At 49.3% G+C, this 23,753-nt stretch overlaps 1 protein-coding gene across 1 annotated transcript in view; it reads left to right on the forward strand.

Moving 5' to 3' along the window:
* The window catches only part of LOC310844780 (solute carrier family 12 member 9-like), a 95,738-nt gene that overhangs the window by 24,805 nt on the left and 47,180 nt on the right, over positions 1–23,753 (forward strand). The window contains exons 7-8 of the mRNA XM_083739341.1: positions 7,618–7,775; positions 12,039–12,121. Coding sequence (XP_083595467.1) covers positions 7,618–7,775; positions 12,039–12,121 — 241 coding nt within the window. The remainder of the gene's footprint in view (positions 1–7,617; positions 7,776–12,038; positions 12,122–23,753) is intronic.

The raw sequence follows: 23,753 nt of genomic DNA on the forward strand, positions 1-23,753 counted from the left end.
CTGAGTCCAGGAGCCTGGGCTCTCACAGCCTTTGCAGCTTTACAGCACCAGCTTTTAAAAACGTTGCCCGTATCGCATGTTGAGAGCAGAGCACTTGGGCAGAGAGGCTCAGTGGCTTGGCTACGGTTGCCTGTCAAATCTGTGGCCGAGACGAGATTTGAACTCTGGACTCCTCTTCATTTGCTTATTTCATAAAATGTGTGCACTGCTTGATTTCTTTAAAGCAGCCAAAAAGCGGTTTGCAAAAAACGAACGACAATAATTTAAGACTTTCAAAAAGCTAAAATAACAATAGAAGGAAAACAGATTGGAACTTGCATCGACTTTCTAAACATTTGGGTAGGCTTGTCTAAACAAGGATGTTTTTAGCCGGTGCCAAAAAGCATACAGTGAAGGTATAGCACATTCCAAAGTTTAGGAGCTGCCACACTAAAGGAAAAAATTCCTTCCAGTAGCACCTTAAAGACCAACTAAGTTAGTTCTTGGTATGAGCTTTTGTGTGCATGCACACTTCTTCAGAAAAGCTCACACGAAAGCTCATACCAAGAACTAACTTAGTTGGTCTTTAAGGTGCTACTGGAAGGATTTTTTTAATTTTGTTTTGACTATGGCAGACCAACACGGCTACCTATCTGTAACTCACACTAAAAGAGTGAGTCTACAAATGCAGAAGGGGTATCTTCCCATCTACAAATGCGGAAATGGCACCGGTAGCAATGCCATTGCACTGACCAAAGCAGCTGAGTGAACGTATATGGGGCCAGGCAATCTCGCAGGTCAACTGTTCCAAAAGGCTTTGTATCCTAATAACTTCGCCCAGTAGTAAATGGGAAACCAATGCAGATCTCTGAGCTACAGGTGCCATAATATGCTGACAAGGCCTCACTCCTGTCAGCAATTGTGCTGCAGCATCCAATATTATCTGATGCTTCCAGATCAAGCGCAAGAGAAGTCCCACTTTGAGCGTGTTGCAGTCACCAAGCCACAAACCTCAGTTCACAGCTTGGCCAATGGGCCACCTCCCACCTGCCTTGCCATTATTTTTTCTGGCTCGCTTTCATGTGGGTCTGCAGTGCCCCCTAACACAATGACACCAGTGCTTTCCCCCCCGAAACCCCTGCAAAACCCAGGGGTAGCAAGGATCTGAACCTGAGCTTTGGCTGGAGACATGCTCGGGGAGGTGGGGCACTGGTGGTCATGCCCCTTGGTGCATTTGCAAACGGTGTCGGATTTTCAGGTGGGGTGCATGTGTGCATGTGTGCCTGCCTTGTTCTCGGAGAGAGAGAGAGAGCGGCTTGTTAATTTTCTGCTCTGGAAAGTGCTGCCATAAATCGCGGCTGTGCCGGGGCAGCCGGCAGGAATTGGCTAGAATTATAGCTGTCATGTTCTAATACCTTAATGCATGGCCATTGCTCATAATGACAGGGGACAGGGCAGCTTGCGAGGCCCCCGCGCATGACATGCACCTGCCCCCCTGCCTCCCCGCCACTCATCCCTCCTCCGCTCTGAGAGGTTTAATAGGCCTCACCGTCCCCTGTTCCTTCCCCACACCCCCAACCGGCTGATCCTGATATCAAATCAACATGAGCTTATTGGAAAGGCACGAAAATGAAATCTGGGGCCCCGTTCCTCTCCTGTTGCTTTGTTAGGCATGCCCTGCTGTGCCCCTGGGTGGGATTTATTTTGGGGAGGGATGGTAAGGGGAGTCGGCTGCTACGTGTGATTAGAAAGATGGGGGGGGGGGGTGGAGGCACAGCCCAAGAAAGGAGACAGCTCTCAACCAGACCATCCCGGCTAAAGGACGATTGTCGTGGGGCAGCCCTGAAAGAGAAGGAAAAGCCAGAGGTTATGGTTGATATGTAACTGTGCCTTTAAGGGCAGGTTATTCGTTTCATAGAATTATAGAACTGTCAAGATAGAAGGGACCACAAGAATCATCTAATCCAACCCTCTCCAATGCAGGAATCTTTTGCCCAACGTGGGCCTTGCACCCGTGACCCTGAGATCAAAAATTTCAGGCTCTGCCAATTGAGCTGTTTATTTATTTGCCCACGCAAATACCCACTGGGGTGCCTTTAAAAAGGTTGGAGAAATTCATGGAGAGGGCTACTGATGGCTACTAGCAGTTCGAAAACACACCAGTGCAAGTAGATAAATAGGTACCGCTGTGACGAGAAGGTATTTGGCGTTTCCGTGCGCTCTGGTTTCCGTCACGGTGTTCCGTTGCGCCAGAAGTGGTTTAGTCCTGCTGGCCACATGACCCAGAAAGCTGTCTGTGGATAAACACCGGCTCCCTCGGCCTGAAAACGAGATGAGTGCCACAACCCCATAGTCACCTTTGACTGGACTTAACTGTCCAGGGGTCCTTTACCTTTTACCTTTTACCTTACAACTATGATGGGGATGCTCTGCCTCTATAGTTGAAGGCAGCAATGCTTCTGAATGCCGGTTGCTGGAAGCCACACGAGGGGAGAGTTGCTCTTGTGGTCGGATCCTGCCTCATTCTACCTGAAGATGTCATTGCTGGACTTGATGGGCAATTGGTCAGATCCAGCAGCCTCTTCCTGAGTTCTTATGACGGGTAGCATCTCTCCAGGGTCTCAGTGTTAGAATTCCTGCTCCATGATTGCAGTCATGGGATTGTTGTCTATCACATGATGGTGTATGTTTTCCTTCTACAGAGTGGGAACTGACGGAGACAGGATGTTTGTGTTACTGTGTTCCATGAAGTGGGACTATTGTCCTTTGTCCCTTTTCTTTCTTGCTGTCTGATGCTAGAGAGAGAGGGAGCCATGTTGCAGTGCTCCGTGTGTGTTTTATGTAAATAAAGTAGATTAGCCAAAATGCTGAGTTGCTGACGTCTGTCACGCAAGATGCGCAAACTCTGCAGATCCCTAAGTGTGCCGGTGTCGGTTGGCATCAGTCGCTGTGATGTTTGGGCAGAAGAAAGCTTATGAAGCTCCCAAACGATCGACCGGGAGGGAGGGAACATGCCAGTCGGGCATGTGTCTCTGCCAGGGTCCTACTCGAGTGTAGGCTGAACTCCTGACACTCAGATAGGCAGCATTCTTCATTCTACCTGAAGATATCATTGGGGATTGGACTTGGGGCATGCCAAACAGGTGCTCGGCCACTGAGCTGTGCTCCTTCCCTTAAGACTCCAGAGCCTGCTCTGCCCAGTTAGCAGTGCTTCCATCCCCACAGGAGCAGTGAGAGCATGAAGCATGCCAAATGCACCTGCCAAGTGACAGGTGTGTGCTCTGAACGCCACATCTAGTCCTTAATTGTACGGCAGTAACAACTGATAGTGGAACAGGCCAGAATAATAGAATCTTAGAGTTGGAAGCTCAACATCATGGTCTGAAGCTCAACATCAAAAAAACGAAGATCATGGCCACTGGGCCCATCACCTCCTGGCAAACAGAAGGGGAAGAAATGGAGGCAGTGAGAGATTTTACTTTCTTGGGCTCCATGATCACTGCAGATGGTGACAGCAGTCACAAAATTAAAAGACGCTTGCTCCTTGGGAGAAAGGCGATGGCAAACCTAGACAGCATCTTAAAAAGCAGAGACATCACCTTGCCAACAAAGGTCTGTATAGTTAAAGCCATGGTTTTCCCAGTAGTGATGTATGGAAGTGAGAGCTGGACCATAAAGAAGGCTGATCACCGAAGAATTGATGCTTTTGAATTCTGGTGCTGGAGGAGACTCTTGAGAGTCCCGTGGACTGCAAGAAGATCCAACCTCTCCATTCTGAAGGAAATCAGCCCTGAGTGCTCACTGGAAGGACAGATCCTGAAGCTGAGGCTCCAGTACTTTGGCCACCTCATGAGAAGAGAAGACTCCCTGGAAAAGACCCTGATGCTGGGAAAGATGGAGGGCACAAGGAGAAGGGGACGACAGAGGACGAGATGGTGGGACAGTGTTCTAGAAGCTACAAACATGAGTCTGACCAAACTGCGGGAGGCAGTGGAAGACAGGAGTGCCTGGCGTGCTCTGATCCAGGGGGTCACGAAGAGGCGGACACCACTAAATGACTAAACAACAACAGTTGTCATCTAGAGGTCATCTAGTCCAGCCCTCTGCAATGCAAGAAACTCAGCAAAATCATCCCTGACAGATGGCCGCCCACCTACCTCAGAAGATGGTGGAGTTTCCATGGAAGTTCTTTTTTAAAAAAAAAAATAAAGGTGCATGTTTATTGAGCATAGAAGCTGGAGTCAACAGGGAGCTGAGGAGACATCTGCCAACAATGGCCTCTTTGCAGTCCGGTCAGTGTTGGCACACTGGCAGTGCCAGGCAGTACCAGGAACCTCAAGCCATTCTGCAGGCACATCCAGTGGCCAGGTACCCTGAAGGGCAGGAGACATCAGCCCCACGGGCAGATGTGCTTGTGCAAACCCAGGTGGGCCTTTGCGAGGATTGAGGACACTTTGGAATGGACCTTCTCATTAATCAGACTCTCGATAACACATATCTGAACCCTTGCGTACTTTGCAAGAATCAATGCAGCAAAGAACAGGAATATGGCGGATTTCATCACGCTGTTGCAGAACGTCCTTGTCAAAAAGCACATTCCTTCAAAAACATGAATTTCTTTCAAGAAGGTTTCCCCTTGGAAGTTCCTTTGAAACAGGTGGGGTGACCATCTTTTGCGAATTCTCCTTCTGTGATGCCTGCATTTGCAGGGGGTTGGACTAGATGACACCACAGGTCCCCTCCAACTCTACAGTGTTGGCCATGGGTGCTGCTGCCATTAGCAAAGCGATCAATTTGGGGGTAATTAGGTATTAATTGCCCAAAGACACTGGCGTTGATAGCCCGTGCTAATTTATCTCCCACCTGCTCACTGCCTCTTGTTAAAATCCAATTAAGGCCCGGCCATTTGTATAGTTTAATGCGTGAAGGAAAGTTCTGCCTTCCCTCTCCTTTTATTTCCGTTACTGAATTTTGGGCAAGCGGCTCCTCAAGTGCCGTCAGCCACGAGACTGACCAAGCGCCTTCGATCGGATCAATGGCTCGTTCAGGATAGATCATCCTTTGCCAACCACTGTCTCTTTTGGACTACAACTCCCATCAGCCGTCCTGGCTTGGGCTGATGGGAGTTGTAGTCTAAAGCATCTCGGGGGAGGGCACCAGGTTGGCAAGACTCCTCATAGATGATGAGCTACTTGTTCCTGCAAATGACAGCGCGCAGCTCCTGGGTTTGAGGCACTCCCTAGATAGAACTGGTGGGCATGCCGTGTGGGAAGGTTGTTAATCTGCGGAACTCCCTCCCACAGGAGGCAAGGCAACTTTAAAAGAAGAGGGCTATTGATGACTACTTGCCGTGATAGCTATGCTCTGCCTCCACAGTTGGAGGCAATGATGCTTCTGAATGTCAGTCGCTGGAGACCCCAGGAGGGGAGAGTTGTTCTTGTGGTCAAATCCTGCTTGCTGCTTTCCCACTGGGTTATCGGGTTGGCCATTGTGAGAACAGGATGCTGTACTGGCTAGGCCATGGGCCTGATCCAGAAGCTTCTGCTTATGCTCTTCTGGGTCCAAACATGCTGCCAAGGAGCTCAAGGTGGTGTACAGGGTCCCATCCTTCCCCAGGACCCACAACAGCCCTGTGAGGTAGGCTAGGCTGAGAGGCAGTAACCGGCCAAAGGTCACCCAGCGGGCTTCATGGCCTGGTGGGGTTTTGAACCCTGGTCTCCCAGGTCGTAGCCCAACACTCAAACCACTATGCTGTGCTGCCTCTGTGTTCTTATGGGGGTCTGCCCAGGCCTTGACCATACAGAGCATGCTGGCTTACCAAACTGGTCATGCAGATGCCAGGCCATTTGAGTGTGCTTCTCAAACCAGCTTGATTGGCAGGAATTGACCTTCCAAATGTCTTCTTGCAAGGAGGGGAACGTGATTACAGTGGACGCCCGGGTTGCAAACGTGATCCGTGCGGGAGGCTCGTTCACAACCCGCAGCGCTGTGTCTGCGCATGTGTGGGTTGCGATTCAGTGCTTCTGCGCAAAGTGTGATTTAACGCTTCTGCACATGCGCTACCGCCAAAACCGGAAGTAACCTGAAGCGGTTGTAACCTGAGGTATGACTGTATCTGCTCATGTCTGCAGGACAAGCTGCTCTTTTAAGGGCACGGCAGCAAATAAAATGGGGTCAGGGGTGCATAGCAGATTCCTTTGAGTCTGCTTTTGATTTGGGCTATGTTCAAAACAGCCCGGTCCTCTGGGGGCTTCCCTGACCTCTTGCCGACTCTGCTCCAGGAGGGAATTACACAAAAGGGCCTCGCCAAGGTGGGAATTAGCTTGTCTCCTTAGGATATAGAATCAAAGAATGGTAGAGTTGTAAAATCGTAGAGTCCTGAAGGAGCGTCTCCACCCCCATCGTTCTACCTGGACACTGAGGTCCAGCTCCGAGGGCCTTCTGGCGGTTCCCTCGCTGTGAGAAGCAGAGGGCCTTCTCGGTAGTGGCACCCGCCCTGTGGAATGCCCTCCCACCAGATGTCAAAGAGAAGAACAACTACCAGACTTTTAGAAGACATCTGAAGGCAGCCCTGTTTAGGGAAGATTTTAATGTTTAATAGACCCCTGTATTTTAATACTTTGTTGGAAGCCACCCAGGGTAGCTGGGGAGACCCAGCCAGATGGGCGGGGTATAAATAATAAATTATTATTATTATTATTATTATTATGGAAGGAGCTATGCAGGTCATTAGTCCAACTCCAACCCAATCGTTTGCCCAACATGGCGCTCAAACCCACAACCCTGATATTCAGAGTCTCATGCTCTGCTGACTGAGCTCTCCCAGGGGGATTGGAGGCTCTGCAGCATCCCTGTAATGGACTGAGAGCAGAAGGCCCTTCCCCCCTGCAAGTGTTCCTTAGGGGCTCATTTTGGAGCCTAATGGAGCAGGGAGGAGGCCAGGGTTCCTCACCCCAGGCGAAAGCAGAGGGGGTCATTTCGGATGCTCAGACGGAGAGGGACTGGCTGGAGTCTGGTTCAGCCAAGCTGTCTCCTTGAGAAGCACACAGGAGCCTCTTCCGAGCTCATGCCCAGATTGAGGATGGGGTTATCACTCTACAGCAAAATGTCCCTATGGCATCTTATGCTTATTAAATTGCTTATAGACTGTTTTTTCATTAAAAAAGCATCATAAAATCATAGATTTGTCGAGTTGGAAAGGGACCACAAGGGTCATTTAGCCCAACCTCTTACAATGCAGGAATCTTTTGCCCAACCTGAGACTCGAACCCACAACCCTGAATTTAAGACTCTCACCCTCTGCCGACTGAGTCCTGCTGTATTCTGCCTTGGGCAGTTTGCAACAAAGAGACATGAACAGACACCAATTGACCAGTTGCCAGGGATTCTTTAGCTGTGATTCCTGAATTGCAGGGGGTTGAGCTAGATGACCCCACAGGTCCCCTACAATTCTATGAATTAACTGTTGTCAAAGGATGTATCCTTAAATGCCTGCTTGTTCCTGAATCCTGCTTGCGAGTTCCCCACTGGAATCTGCTTGGCCGCTGTGTGAACAGGGTGCTGGGCCAGATGGGCTGTGGGCCTGATCCATCTGGCTGCCGCTACCTTCTCATGAGTTTCCACCTTCTCACCCCTCAGGCTCCTCCTGCAGCGGGACTACAGCTTCCTGAGGGACATCAACATCTGGCCTCCCTTCGTCATCATTGGCGTCTACTGCTCGACTCTGTCGGCTGCTATGAGCAACCTGATCGGGGCCTCCCGAATCCTCTACGCGTTGGCCAAGGACGATCTCTTTGGTGAGTTGACCTTCTGCCTGCCTGGGCCTACTTCTTGTGTCAGGGATTCGTTAGCAATGTCTCTCCTTGGCAGGCAGGCATGGACCAACATAAGAACGTAAGTAGAGCCGTAAGTGGGAGCGGCCGCCGAGACCATATAACACTGATTCTGAAAGATTGGCTCCCAATGCACCGAATTGTGGCTCCGAGCACAATTCAAAGTGTTGGTGCCGACCTTGGAAGCCCTAAATGGCCTCGGTCCTGTACACCTGAAGGAGCATCTCCACCCCAGGCAGAGCAGAGGGCCTTCTCGGTAGTGGTGCCTGCCCTGTGGAACGCCCTCCCGTCAGATGTCAAGGAAATAAGCAACTATTCTACTTTTAAAAGACAACTTCCCTGTTTAGGGAAGTTTTTAATGTTTGATGCTCTATTGGTTTTAATACAGTGGTGCCTCGCAAGACGAAAAGAATCCGTTCCGCGATTCTCTTCGTCTAGCAGTTTTTTCGTCTTGCGAAGCAAGCCCATTGACAGCTTAGCAGATTAGCGCTACAGCGGTCTAGCGGCTTCTAGCGATCAGCTGTTAAGCGGCTTAGGAAAAGGGCGAAAAAAGCGGGGGGAAACCGCGGGGACTCGCAAGATTTTTTCGTTTTGCGAAGCAACCCCATAGGGAAATTCGTTTTGTGAAGCACCTCGCAAAACGGAAAACCCTTTCGTCTAGCGGGTTTTCCGTCTTGCGAGGTGTTCGTCTTGCGGGGCACCACTGTATTCGGTTCGAAGCCACCCAGAGTAGCTGGGGAAACCCAGTTGGATGGGTGGGGTATAAATAAATAAATGATGATGATGATGATGATGATGATGATGTATCAGGCCAGTGACCCACGTAGTCCAATAACCAGGATTTGAGCGTGAGAGCCTTCCTGTGGTTCCCAGTAGCTGGTATACGGAAGCATTGCTGCCCTGAATTGTCAGGGCACAGTGCCAGTATTCCAAGGCCACAGTCTGTGGCAGCGTCTCCCAGCTTCCCTGGATTTCTTATGGACTACAGTTCCCATCATCCACAGCCAGATGCAGGGCACCACGTTGGGGGAGGTTTACCTAGGGTACCAGTTTCTGATTGACTAAGTTTACTAAGCTTCTCCACACTGAGCTGATTTGATTGATTATATTTCTACGCCGCACTTCATTCGCATGAACCTCAAAAGCGGCTCACAAACAGTAAATAACAACAACCAAACAGAACATCACAAATGCAACATAAATCGCATTGATTAATCAACAGATAATCAGTGAAACAATTACAAATCACCAGGGGCTCACAGCAAACGTTCAAAACATCAAAAGACAAAAGCACTGAAAGCACAAATACACAAAATGAAGAGCATGTCAGTAGATTGAAAAAAAATGACAAAAAACAGCAATTCAACAAACGTAGAATAAATTTGATGTTGCAAAAGAAAACAAATCATTGTTTCAGTACATAAATGCAAAGCAGAACAGGAATTAACCTGCCACCTTTGGTCTTTTAGTTGCCCTTCACACACGTAGACACACTCCATGCCTTAATACTCTTTGGGGACTGTTGCTGAATGCAGCTGATTCTGCAGTCTGGAAGATCCTTAGCTCTGCCTGGCAGTCCTCTGCACCCTCTCCTCTGTCTCCTGCTTGGCTCTGTCTGCCTCCCTGCCTGGCTCTCCCCAGCGGTTCCCTTGTTCCAGCACTTGGCCGTCCTTTCAGAGTCCTCTGCCTCCCTGGCGGGCTGCGTGGGCAACCGCCAATCAGGTTGGTTTGCCTTTGCCCTTGCCTGGCAGGGCCTGTTGACAGGGCTCTGCCCCTGGGCAGAAACGTAGCTCACCCTCAAAGACTGCTGCCAGCAGGGCAGGGGATGTGGGAAGCTGCCTTATATATTGAACGCGGCTGTTGGTACATCTGACTCAGTATTGTCCACCCTGGCTGGCAGAGGCCCTCCAGGATTTCCAGAGAAGACATGCTATTGGGAGACGCTGACAGGGCTGGATTAACCATTAAGCAAAATAAGTGTGTGCTTTAGGGCATCAAAGGAAGGGGGAACCACATACATTTTCCATTGCTGGGTTTTTTTAACCTTAATGGTCCCAAATGGCTCAGCTGAGCATTCGTTTTCTCCCTTGAAGTACCGTATTTTTCGCTATATAAGACGCACCAGACCACAAGATGCACCTAGGTTTTGGAGGAGGAAAACAAGGAAAAAAATATTCTGAATCTCAGAAGCCAAAACAACAAGAGGCATCGCTGCGCAGTGAAAGCAGCAATCCCTCTTGCTGTTCTGGCTTCTGGGATAACTGCGCAGCCTGCATTCGCTCCATAAAACGCACACACATTTCCCCTTACTTTTTAGGAGGGAAAAAGTGAGTCTTATAGAGCAAAAAATACGGTATATTAAAAATCCCAACAGAACAACTATGCAACTAGGCTGGGTGCCTTATCTCTACTAAGTATCGAAGCAGATTCATTACGTAAGATGAGTTTTGAGGATCGGATCAAAGACTTTGCAATTAGAAAAAGAAGGAGATTTTTTCGCCCTAAATACAAAGTCTACAAAAATAAACATTATTTTCCATCTTACTATAGGTTTTTTATTTTACTGTTTATTGTGGTTTATATTTTGCATTAGATATATATGGGGCACCAACATCTTTTAAATGCTTAGGGCCTCTGAAGGTCTCTTTTGGCCCAGCAACAGCCCAATAAGCTCACTGAGAGAAGGGGCTGGCTGCTGCTTCCATTCTGCTGGGCTCCTTTGCTGGTCTTGCATTTCAGCAACCTTTACCCCACAGTCCAGCTCATACGCCAGCCTTCCCCAACCTGGTGCCCTGCAGGTGTTTCAGCCCCAGCCAGAACAGGGCGCACAGCAGTTGTCTTCATAAACAGAAGTGGCTGGTCTTCATCTATCCCTCCCATCTGTGCCTCTATGCTATTGCACTGTAAAAGAAACAATCATGTTTGATTCAAGGGGAGCCTTCTTCCATTTGCAGATTGCCAGCATGTCCCCCTACTATCTAAATCATGGGTAGGCAAACTAAGGCCCAGGGGCTGGATCCAGCCCAGTTGCCTTCTAAATCCGGCCCGCAGACGGTCCGGGAATCAGCATGTTTTTATATGAGTAGAATGTGTGCTTTTATTTAAAATGCATCTCTGGGTTATTTGTGGGGCTTAGGAATTCGAATGGGATCCGTTCCAGAGCCCCGTTCGCAACCTGAACGGAACGCAACCCGCATCTGTGCATGTGTGGGTCGTGATTCGTTGCTTCTGTGCATGCGTGTGACACCATTTTGCGTGTCTGTGCATGCGCAAGCAGCAAAACCCAGAAGTAACCCTTTCCGGTACTTCCGGGTCGCCGCGGGACGCAACCTGAAAAGACGTAACTTGCAGCGTTGGCAACATGAGGTATGACTGTATTTTTTAAAAAAATATAGTCCGGCCCATTACATGGTCTGAGGGACCTGCTGAGAAAGTTTGCTGACTCCATTCTAAATCAAGACATAAAGGGTGGCAAAGAGTTAAATTCCCCCCTACCTACCTATCTCTCGAACTAGCGACCCAGTCTGCATCTAGCAGGCCCCCTCCAACTGGTTTTACTTCCTGCTCTGCACTTAAAAGCACATAGCTTGACCCTGATTAATCCAGGTGGGGTGTGTTTTAGTTGATTTCCCCCCCCAATCCATTAAGCCAGCCAATTAACTGGTGGAACATTTCAGCCTCAGCGTTTAATTAACATATAGTATAACGGGCGTCAACACTCTGCTGTGGACCTCTCCATTAGGGGCGGGCAGACACCAGCCTTGTGGGATCTACTTTACCTTCTGCTGGAACCCCCAGAGGGAGCCAGGTGCAACTAGAAGTGGCTCAGGCAGGCAGGTGTATGTTTGGAATTAAGGAACAGGGTGCCTCTGAGCACATGCTCATCCCAGAGATCAGTGCCCGAATCAACTGCACAAGGATGCATGCATATTTTTTTTTAAAGCTTCTCTTGTTCCCTGCTCCCAGTTACTATTATTTATCTAATTGTGAGCGGTTTTGCTATCGTTGCTAGCATTAGACAATTGGGAGTCAGAAACTATAGTGCAAATTACTGGAGATCTAGCAGCAGATTCTGATCTGCTTTCTGCGCACTGCTGCTCTAGGTGGTCACTTTCCCTGCTCTCTCTTGCTCTCTGTCTCTCTTTAATAAACACCGATTTTATAGAAGCCCTTGTTCTAATGTATTGTGCCGCCTCTCTCTTATCCGTTCCCCTTCTGGTAACGAAGGCAAAGTGCTGGGGCCAGCGAAGCGGACTTCCCATGATGGAAACCCCTGGATGGCTGTAATCTTCTCCTGGATTCTGGTACAGGTGAGTTGGATCCCAGTGCCCTGGTTTTGCTCCTCCTCCTCCCAATGCTGCTGTTTTAACCATGATGATTTCTGTTTGGTTTGTGTTCATTCCATCGATCAGCCACCCAATAACAATGGCTCCCAGGGCGACGCGCAGAATAGAAGAGATTAAAAACCAACGTCCCAATAAAACGGGGATCGATAGAGCAGCGGAACAAAAGCCAGCAGGAAGCCTCTGCCAGCGATGCTTTCGCTGAGGTTCCTGCCTTGCAGTGGGTTGGACTAGATGACCCTCGGGGTCCCTCTCAACTTTACAGTTCTATGGTTCTATGAAACAACCCCCAGCACTAGAATCTGAAGTCTGGAGAATTAAAAGCATCACAGCAACCATCAATTAATATAGAACGCCAGTGTTCTCAAACAGGAAGGGTGGGGTCTGCCTTGCTGGCCCTTGAAGGTGGGCAACTTCAAGCCCAGGGTGGCAGCTGCAGAAGAGAGCAGACTGGATCTCAAAGGGAAATGTAGATTTGTCAAGGGGGACTACAAAGGACCAAGAAGCCAGGAACGCAGAGACCAGGATATGGGCTCAGTCTCCTTTTTCCAGGCTAAACATACCCAACTCCTTCAACCGTTCCTCATCAGGCTTGGTTTCCAGACCCATGATCATCTTGGTCTCCCTCCTCTGCACATGTTCTGGCTTGTCAACACCCTTCTGAAATTGTGGCACCCAGAATTGGACACAGTATTCCAGGTGTGGTGTGACCAAGGCAGAATAGATCAATAAAGTGGTACCTCTGGTTACGTACTTAATTCCTTCCGGAGGTCCGTTCTTAACCTGAAACTGTTCTTAACCTGAAGTACCACTTTAGCTAATGGGGCCTCCTGCTGCTGCTGCGCTGCTGCCACGCGATTTCTGTACTCATCCTGAAGCAAAGTTCTTAACCCGAGGTACTATTTCTGGGTTAGCGGAGTCTGTAACCTGAAGCGTCTGTAACCCAAGGTACCACTGTAGCTCCCTTGATCTGGACACTATACTTCTGTTGATGCAGCCAAGAATAGCGTTAGCTTTTCTTGTTGCTGTATCACACTGTGGACTCACGTTGAGCTTGTGGTCCACTAAGACCCTGAGATCCTTTCCACATTTTTACTCCTGAGCCTTTTCTTCTCCCAAAGATGTCCTGCAAAGCAGCGGGCAACTTCTATTTTTATATTTTTTAAATAATGTTTATTGAAGTTTTAAAAGTTACAAAAAGAAAAAGTAAGCAAAAACAAAACAACACATCACAATAAGAAAAAAAGAAAGAAAAAGAAAAAAATTACAAAAAATACAAAAAAATAAGATCCATTAAAGAAAAAAACACAGCAAATCTTCCCATAACTTATCTTTCATTTACTTGTTACACTGACCTCCTCACACCTCCCTTTTTTGTATTCTAGCTCGGTTAACATTTCAGCAAATCCTTTCCATCTTTTCCAATTTTTGTCCTGTAAATTATCTTAATATAATGTAACTTTACTTTCCCTCCTTTCACCAATTAACAGTCTGTTTTTTCCTAAACCTTTATGACATTTCTGCTAAAACCACATAACTTCATTCCAACATCCTTCTAACATTCATTAATTTTACAATGTTTCTGTAGATAGTCTTTAAATTTCTTCCAGTCTTCCTCCACCGACTCTTCTCCCTGGTCTCGGATTCTGCTGGTCATTTCTGCCAGTTCCATATAGTCCATCACCTTCATCTGCCATTCTTCCCGGGTGGGTAGATCTTGTGTCTTCCAGTACTTTGCAATAAGTATTCTTGCTGCAGCAGGTAACTTCTAAGGGCATTGGCCTGATCCAGGCGGGAGGGCTTGCCTTATGATCTTACGTTGAAGTTCGTTGTTTCCTGCCGATCATTTCTCGTTACGGTTCAGATGGTGACGGTGTCCTTTCCTGTAAAATAATGCTTAGGTTTTCCTCCTTATCGGCATCTGTTTTATGTTGTCATTAGCTGCCTTTGGGGGGCACTTTGTTCAAAAGGCTGGTTAGGATTCTTTTTCTAAATGTGCAGATGAATAAATGCATTAGACGGGCGAGACGGGAGATGCGGATCTGAGCAAATGTGTAGCTGAGGGAGGGCAAGGAGCGCGTCTGGTATCCCTGGAGCCGCAGGCAAAGCTGGCCTAGGACTGGCATACTGGGGTGATGCATTCATTGGGAACAGGCCTCAGCTTTAAGATGCAGGAAGAAGAATGCCGCTGGAGAATGTGCAGAGTGCATGTCCTCTGTTGCTGCATAAAACCAGTGTGCACTCAAACGCAACTGAGGTTTAGGCAGCTGGGCTTGCTGTTAAGAGCAGTTTGAGTCCCAGAACCTTTTCTCTTTTGGATCTGAACCCTAGCAAAGAAGCAAGTCTTGAAGGAGAGGCAAAGAAACAAGAGTGTGCTGAGGAGGTTATCTCGTGCCTCAAGGTGTGACAGGAGGCACGTGGAGCATTCAGCATGAGGGCTAGAAACTTCGGAAGCTGTTGCAACAAATAGCAGTAGGGGCAGGGTGGGAGCTGCTAAGATAGCCCGGGGGGGGGGGGAGGAGGAAATGAATCCCTTTCCCATCAAGGCCTCCTACAAAATGGACAGTCCCCTCTCAGATGGTAAAATTGGAACTGTGGCTGGGTTGGGGAGAGGTAACACTGCATGAAATAGGCTTTCTGTGAAGGGAGAAGCAGATTTCAGGGCAAATGTTACCAGATAGTGAATCCAAGTCTCAGCGATGTTGTGGTTTGGTTAGGCAGAGAGGGCAGTAACCTGGGGAAATAGGGAAGCTGAGTTGGGGGAGATGTGTACTGGCTGGTTCTGAGCCGTAGAACCATAGTACCGTAGTTCTGGAAGGGACCCCCCAGGTATCTTATACCCAACGTGGTTCTCAAACCCACAACCCTGGGATTAAAGAGTCTCATGCTCTACTGACTGAGCCATCCTTTCAGTCAGCTGAACCAGGACCCACAGAGGAACATAGGAAGCAGCCTCTTATCCCAAACCAAGCTCAGGACTGTCTATGCTGACTGTCAGCAGGTCTCCAGGAGTCTTGGGCCAGGGGCATTCTCAGACCTTCCTGGCAGTGCCACTGGGGAACTGAACCTGGGACCTTCTGGGTGCAAGCCAGATGTGTTACTGCTGAGCTACGCCTCTTCTCCAAGTCTTGCCTCATAGGTCCAGATCCTGGCCACGACAGAGGGCACCAGCTTGGGGGAGGCTGCTGTAGGCCCTATGCCACCTCTGCCCCAGAACGTGGCAAGCTTTGGGCAGCTGTTGCAGGCTGGGGGAGAAGCGGGGAGGGAGGGGGCTTGGCCAGGGAGGGGGTGCAGAAGGAGGCAATGAAGTGAGTTGGTGCACGCCGGACATGAGATCCCTATCAGGGCTCCGTCGGAATTGTCCCAGGTGCATTAAACAATTGGTCCGATGCCGCATGCAAACCTATCAAAGCAAGATGCCCCCTCTCCGCCTCCGAGAGAAGGATTGCAGCGAGGCCTCCTCCCCCCCCCCCCGAGATTCCCATCAGCTTAATCTGCCGGAGCTGCCGTCTATCTCTCCCCCCCCCCCCGGCTCCCTCGGCCGTACAGGCGTGCGCTGCTCCGCCAAATTGGACAAATACATGTAATGCAAAAAAAATTGCCCCATTAGCCGGAAAAGAACATTGCGGTGCACTCACAAAAAGGGGAGGGAGCCATTAGGTGCTTCAAGCCCAATTGAAGTCACCATGGATCAGATTCAATGGCTGGCGACAGATGCGGTGTCGCTCGCTGTGCAAAAGACTTGAGGGTTGGGGGGGGGGCGCGGAGAGGCAGCGCTTGCTACATGGGGGAGCTTGAATGGTGCTTGGATTTCTTCGAGCTGGAGAACAGCAATGACCGTCAACTCAGAAGTCTGCAAGCTTCTTAGGCCCAGGTCCCATTTTTTGACACCAAAACGTACATTTTGGTGCCCTGTTTCTTAATCTTTCCCCCACATGTTTGGTGCTGTTCCTGCACCCTACCTGGGATCAGTGGCACAGCACAGCATAGTTTGATTCCAGGTAGGGGAGCTTCCCACAGAGGAGGCCATTTTGGGCACCTGAGAACCAGGTTCTTGTTTCCTGCATGCCCTTAATTGAGTGGAAGAGCAAGGACACTGTCTTGTCATAGAATCATGGAATTGGAAGGTTCCCAAGGGTCATCTAGTCCAACCCCCTGCAATGTAGGAATCTCAACTTAAGCATCCATGGCAGATGGCCATCCATCTCTGCTTAAAAATCTCCAAGGAAGGAGAGTCCACCATCTCCCGAGGGAGACCGTTCCTCTGTCAAACAGCTCTTACCAACCAGAAAGTTATTCCTGTTCTTTAGTCGGAATCTCCTTTCTTGTCACATGAATCTGTTGGTTTGGGTCTGGAGTGGAAAGCAAGCTTGCTCTATCCTCCGTAGGACAACCCTTGAGATATTTGAAGATGGCTCTCATATCTCCTCTCAGTCTCCTCTTCTCCAGGCTAAACATACCCAACTCCTTCAACCGTTCCTCATCAGGCTTGGTTTCCAGACCCATGATCATCTTGGTCGCCCTCCTCTGCACACCTTCCAGCTTGTCAACATCCTTCTTAAATGGAGGTGCCCAGAACTGGACACAGGATTCCAGCTTGGTTCTGAGCAAGGCAGAAGCGAGTGGGACTCCATGAATTTGCCCAGTCCTTTTTTAAAGCCATCCTAGTTGGTCACTAGCACTGCTTCCTCCGTTGTGAGCAAGTTCCGTAGTTCAACCGTGCATTTCCTCAATCCTCTTTCCCCATAACCATGCATAATTTTATAAACTCCTATAACAACGACAGCAACAACAACAATTTATTATTTATACCCCACCCATCTGGCTGGGTTTCCCCACCCACTCTGGGCAGCTTCCAACAGAATATTAAAATATAATAACCTATTAAACATTAAAAGCTTCCCTGAACAGGGCTGCCTTCAGATGTCTTCTAAAAGTCTGGTAGCTGTTTTTCTCTTTGACATCTGGTGGGAGGGTGTTCCACAGGGCGGGTGCCACCACCGAGAAGGCCCTCTGCCTGCTTCCCTGTAACTTGGCTTCTCACAGTGAGGGAACCGGCAGAAGGCCCTTGGAGCTGGACCTCTGTGTCAGGGCAGAACGATGGAGGTGGAGACGCTCCTTCAGGTATACAGGACCGAGGCCATTTAGGGCTTTATAGGTCAGCACCAACACTTTGAATTGTGCTCAGAATTTGTTTGCCTTTTCTCTAAACTAAGTCCCAAATGCTGCAACCTTTCCTCACTGGGGGTGCCTCTCTGTCCCCTTGATCATTCCAGCTGCCCTTTCCTGGACCTTTTCCAACACTTTCTACTTTGTTGTATGAAAGCGTTTATATGCTCTGCTTCAGTCCTGAAAAGCTGAACACACTTGCATGAAAACACAAAAAGACCATGCAATTAAAAAGACAATAAAACTGAAAACAGTTTTTAAAAACCCACCACCAACGTAATCAGCTAGGAGAGAAGAAAAACAACTGGGTGATATATACACATGTATTTCAAAAAGGTATGAACAAAAGCTTTAAAAGAGAGCAAGCTGACAGCCAGCCCTATCTTGGGAGGGAACACCACAATATATTGGTTTATTCATCATTGCTGTTATGATTAGCAGTTTTTATGTCACACTCCAATGAGGTGACAGCCATTGTCTCCCACAATAACCCTGCGAGGTAGGTTAGGCAGAAAGGGGAGAGGGCAACTGGCTCAAGATCATCACGGGAGTCTGTTTTTGGCCTCCCAAGCGTTTTGGACTACAACTTCCATCATTCCCTGCTACCCAAGACCCTTTTCCTTGGAGAAGCCAGGGAGCTGATGTGGGATCTTTAGTGCCAGGACTGAAGAGGGGAGGTGTAAATTGTCATGGCCAATCAAGCAAAACAGCTGAGATGGCTCAGTTGGTAGAGCACAAAGCTCTTAATCTCAGGGCTGTGGGTTCAAGTCCCGGGTTGGGCAAGAAGATTCCTGCCTTGCAGGGGGTTGGCCTGCACCTGAGGATCCAGCACAGGTGAGGACCCTTCAGGCTCAGCTGGTTCTGGAGGCGGGGAATCCTGTGCAGGCTGGGATCCCTCAGGTTCAGCATCTGAGTCCAAATCCCAGGCCATCACACTTGCAGGGGGTCATCTTTTCAATTTCAGTAAAGAGAGAATCTGCTATCTCTTAACTGTCAGAATATTCTCCCTAATGTTTACTCAGAATCTCCCTTCTTTGTCATTTGAATCTTTTGGTTCAGGTCCTCCAGAGCAGCAGAAAACAAGCTTTCTCTGCCTTCCATGTGACAGGTCTTCTGATATCCTATCACCTCTCAGGGGTCAGGTCCACTGTCCCTCAGACCTTGTGGGGGGCCGGACTATATATTGAAAAATATATATGAAGGGATTCCTATGCCCCACAAATAACCCAGAGATGCATTTAAAATAAAAAGACACATTCTACTCATGTAAAAACACACTGATTCCCGGACCGTCTGTGGGTCGGATTTAGAAGGCAATTGGGCCGTATCCAGCCCCCGGGCCCTTGAGCTAGTTCTTTGGCCTGATCCAGCATCCAGTTTTTTTAAAGCCCTCCCCCCCAGCTTGAAAAAAGACTGTTTCTATTTGGCCTTTCTTGGAGCTGTGATACCACAGCCTTGATCTCTTCGAGGTCCCCCTAGCAGGCAGTGATACTGTCCCTGGCCTAGCCTTGTCCGGATCTCCCCTTCCCCTTTGGTCCCCCTCCCCCTGCAGTCAGACAGTGTCCCCCCCACCCCACTCAGGGCAGAGGCACGCTACCTATCAGCAGTGTCTCTTTTACCTTGATGAGCAGCTAAATGAATTATAAATCAAAGGCAAGTGCCAGGGGAGGGGGCCGGGAGGGGGAGGCTGCATTGCAGCGGCCAGGCACGATCTCCACTCGGTGCACACTATTAACTCGCAACCAGCTGAAAATCCCCAATTGCTTAGATGGTCTGCATAATGTCAGCCTCTTCCCTGGCTCCTCCCCCCCAAGCAATGATGGCAGGTCGGCTGCACTCCTTGCCAGCGAGGGGGGGGGCTGCGAGGGTCCAGGGCAGCAGGGAGGGGGCCACCTCTTAGTAGGGGGGGGCACACAGACAATCCCTGGCATCCCCGGTTGAAAGCATCTTGTCTAGCAAGGCTGGGGAAAGGCTTTTAGGGTTGAGAACTGATTTGCGAGGACTTGGGAGCTGCCTGATGCAGTCAGACCTCTGCCCTAGCCAGCTCAGTGCTACCTGCACTGACCGGCAGCGGCTTTCCAGGGTTTTAGAGCAGAGGATGTTCCCAGAAGCTGCCAGAAATTGACCCTAGGGATGTTCTACAGCTGATATTACAGCTGTTTCTCTTAGCACTGAGTCCAACTCAAAATATCCTGGCAGGAGCTCCGTGGGACCTTTCTGAGCAGTTGTGGGCTGGTAAAGGGAGCACTTTCTAGCTGGTATCCTGTTGGAGGGGAAGGTCTCCTCCCAGCAACTCCTGCAGCCAAGCTGGTGCCAAACACATTGCTCTGCTTTCTTTCGGACCACATCAGTGAGGCAAGAGGGAAAAAGCAAAATGTGCTGGTCCTGTATGTTACCCGGCGAGAGGCAAGGTCCAAGTCCTGTCTGTGGTCAAGGTGCAACATGGAGGCAGTCTGTTGTAGCTGAAGCTGGGTGCAGGGCAGGGAGTCGGGTGAAGTCAGGAACAGGCTTGCAAGCAGGGAGCCAGGGCGGGTCAGGAGCTCTGGCAGAAAATCAGGACAGGGTTCAGGCAGGAACTAGCAACCAACAATGTTGCTCCCGCAACTTGGGACTGGGGCTGGGGCTTTTATCTGCCCTGAGGCATAGGGCGGCCCCAATCCTCAGGTGACTTGTCTCTCCTGGCCTGGAGGCGAGCACTCCTCCTGCGGGAACTTAGTTCCCTCCGCCTCTCTGCCCTGAGCCTCTGCAGCTCAGGAGAGGCTGGAGGGTTACCGGACCCAGAGGCAACCTCAGCTTCCTCTGACGGGGCTGAGAGTGGAGCACCTGCAGGCAATGGGTCCTCCATCACCTCAGGAGCCAGAGCAGACTCAGCTGATGCCTGCACCTGAGGACCCAGCACAGGTGAGGACCCTTCAGGCTCAGCTGGTTCTGGAGGCGGGGAATCCTGTGCAGGCTGGGATCCCTCAGGTTCAGCATCTGAGTCCGAATCCCAGACCATCACACTAACCCAGGCACCGATTGTTAATATGAAAGAGTAGTTCACATAATCAGTGGCTGTAATGGAAGCAGTTCGGGAACATGAGGAAATGAGCTCCACTTTCCCCATATATTTTTTTAGTCAAGCAACCTTTATTGGCATCACATAATACAAACAGAATAAATAAGCCAGTGCGATCTCATCACCATTTCAACAGTACAGTCATTTGCCAAAGGGAAGAAGAGGTGAGCAATCTGTTTCATCTCTCTGGGTTTCCAGCAAGGGCAGGATCCTGCAGCATACTTCGGTGACAAAAAAATCAAATAGAGGAACTTAGCTACTGTCTTGGTGAGCTCCTGGTCTCTCCCCTGTAATAAGAAGCACATAACCTCTGTCTCTGGTTTCCATGTTGGAATACATAGATGGTCTGGAAATTGTTACCTTTTACATTTAAGGGTCACGTGAGCTACAGTTTCCACCAGGTGGGCAGATCCTGTCTCCTTCTGCCATACCTGCAAACCTACCCCACTCCCCCCATATTTCCCACTGCTGCAGCCTGCTGATGCCAGCCAAGCGAAAGGAGCCTGATGGAGCTCCTCCTTGTTGCTCTCTCTAGGGCAGCAGTTCTCAACCTGTGGGTCCCCAGATGTTGTTGGACTACAACTCCCATCACCCCTGAGCTCTTGCCTTGCTAGCTAGGAATGATGGCAGTTTAGTCCAACGACATTTGGGGACCCACAGGTTGAGAAAGGCTGCTCTAGGGGAATCTGTTGCCTTGTGGCGCTGCCTGCTTCCCTCCACCGGTGCCCTGCCTGTTTATTTGCAAAGCGATCAGATGCGTTGCACAAGGGCTTGCTCATCCAACCCCCCCCCCATTGTTCTGTTCCGGGAACTTTTTCATGCTCACAGATGTAGTGAGCAATATCGCAGCCAGTTACCAAGGTGTTCTCTCTGTGTGTGTGTGTGTGTGTGTGTGTGTGTCCCAGCATCCTGACGTTCCTCCTCTAGTATGACTAAGGGTACATTTGCGCTGCCAGCTCACTCTGCCTCTTTCCTCCTTGAGCTCTGCTGGAAGAACTTTTGTTCTCTCCAACCCCCCCCCCCCCAAATAGGGCACTCTGTTCTTCACCAGCTGTAGCTCAGTGCTAAATCGCTGCTGGAAGATCCTGCGGTAGTTTTCCTGATGTTCCCCCCAGGACTGTTTAAAAGAGGCTCTGTGAACGGCCCTCCTGAGCTGAGCTGATTTGGACCACAGTATTGGGGGGGGGGGGGGAGAGTCAAATCCACATTCCCATATCCTGCATAGGAGGCTGCTTGATTCCAAGCCAGGCACCTGGTCCATTTTGCTCAGTGTTTTCTACACTGACTTGCAGTGGGTCTCCAGAACTGCCCGGCCATGGCCTTTGCCAGACATATGTGTCACGGACTGGTTGAATGCAGAGAAATGCTGGGAGGAACTAGCTGGGGAACCCCCCCCCCCAAGGGAAGAAGACTCAGAGCCCGGGGGTTAGTGGTGGGATGACACTGAGTGGTCACAGGGAGAGGATGGAGAAGATTGGGAGGAGGAGGAGGAGGAGGAGGAAGCTGAAGAGGTAGCGGGGTTTAGTGAGCATGAAGAGGCTGTGGCAGAGAGAAGCTCAGAATCGCTGAAGCAGGAGAGGAGGGAGGGTGGCAACACGAGAACAGGGCCTTCTCTGCAGTGGCTCCCGTCTGTGGAACGCTCTCCCCAGGGAAGTTCATCTGGCGCCTTCATTATACACCTTTAGGCACCAGGCAAAAACGTTCCTCTTTAACCAGGCATTTGGTTGATCCGATTTACAACCCTTTTAAAATGTGGGGTTTTTTGTGGGGGTGTATTGGGTTGCTGTTTTTATTTTGATTAGGTATTTTGTGGTTTTATATCTTGATTTTATTCTGTGAACTGCCCTGAGACCCCCGGGTGTAGGGCAATATATAAATAACAATAATAATCCAGACGTCTGCAGTGGAGCCAGCACCTGCAGAGGTCATGAGGGTTCCTGGACCAAGCAGAGGAATGAAACAAAATGCATGTTTAAATGTGGATTTTCATGCAGATAATGGGTTTTTAAAAATAATTTTGTTTAAAAAATTAATGCCAAAATAAGGGCAGAAAGGATACTGTTTAGAATTGGGATCCACGCAGACACACCTGTTCATTATTGGAAGAAAGGCAAGGGGTAAAATAAATGCTATGATATATTTTGTGCGGCTGTTTGTAGGTTTTGGCTGCTGAATTGTTTCTCAAGTAAGCTGCTTTTGTGTCCAATGTCTTAACTATTCAATCATAGAACTGTAGAGTTGGGAGGGACCTGCGAGGGTCATCTATCCCAACCCCCTGCAATGCAGGAATCTCAGCTAGATCATGTTACGATATGGATGCAATGCTGCTGCAAAGTGCTAGCTTGAAAAGTAAACATGATGGGAATGTTGGGACTGCCCGTGGGAAACAGAGGGACAGTCAATTCACAGTGCGAAGCACCGGAATTAGCTCAGAGTGTAATATGAGCTCTTCCGTTTGTTCCTGTCCGGGAAGTGCAGGAAGTGCTTGTTACTACACTGCTGGAGTTTGAAGAGAGCAGTCATGTTTTTTTGTAATGCTGCAAAGATAGAAATAAAAGCATGTAAATACGTTTCTGTCTATCTCTTTCCCCTGCCGGGGGGGGGGGGCAGGAAAGAGGGGGGGGGTGTTCTTCCCACGTTTGAGAAGAATCGCCGATCGAGACCTAGCCTGCGCTTGCTGGAGAATGCAGCCAGGGAGGTCAACAGGGAATCATGCCGGGTGCCTGGGAGAGTTGCCAGTTTCTCCTGATAAAGGCTTGATTTCCGACAGATCATACATGACCGATGGCCATCCAACGTCTACTTAAAAACCTCCAAGGAAGGAGAGGGAGTCTGTTCCAGTGTCAAACAGCTTTTACCGTCCGAACGTTCCTCCTAATGTTCCTTCCATAATAATAATTATTACAGCATACTCCCGCAAAACAGTGGCTCCCAAACTTTTCTGAGCCAACTACCCCTCGATTCCACAAACTCAGCGCCCGCTTCCCTATAAAAATAGCAGAATAGCAGCCTGCATGACCCACTAAGGAAGATAATAACCCAATAAAACAGTAGCAATTAATTGCACATTCATTCAGAATCCAATTAAAACTGTTTAGTTTAATTAATTCAACAAAATGGATGAACTTGATTCAGAGTCTAATAACCATTTGCAACTCCCTACAACCCCCTTGCCCCCCCCCCCCAAATCCCACCCCACCCAGGGGGAAAATACCACCCAATTTGGAAGCCACTTCTGCAAACCATTATTGAACTTGGTGTCTATAAAGATTTTAAGTAAGCAAAGTCCCCCATCACCTGTATTCTACCTGCGCTGTTGGAGTCTGCAGTCTTCCGTCGCCCGTCTCTCACTGCCTCTCTGTTCTCCATTCC

The sequence above is a fragment of the Podarcis gaigeae genome, assembly GCF_964106915.1.
Source record: "Podarcis gaigeae genome assembly, chromosome: 5".
Taxonomy (NCBI): Eukaryota; Metazoa; Chordata; class Lepidosauria; order Squamata; family Lacertidae; genus Podarcis; species Podarcis gaigeae.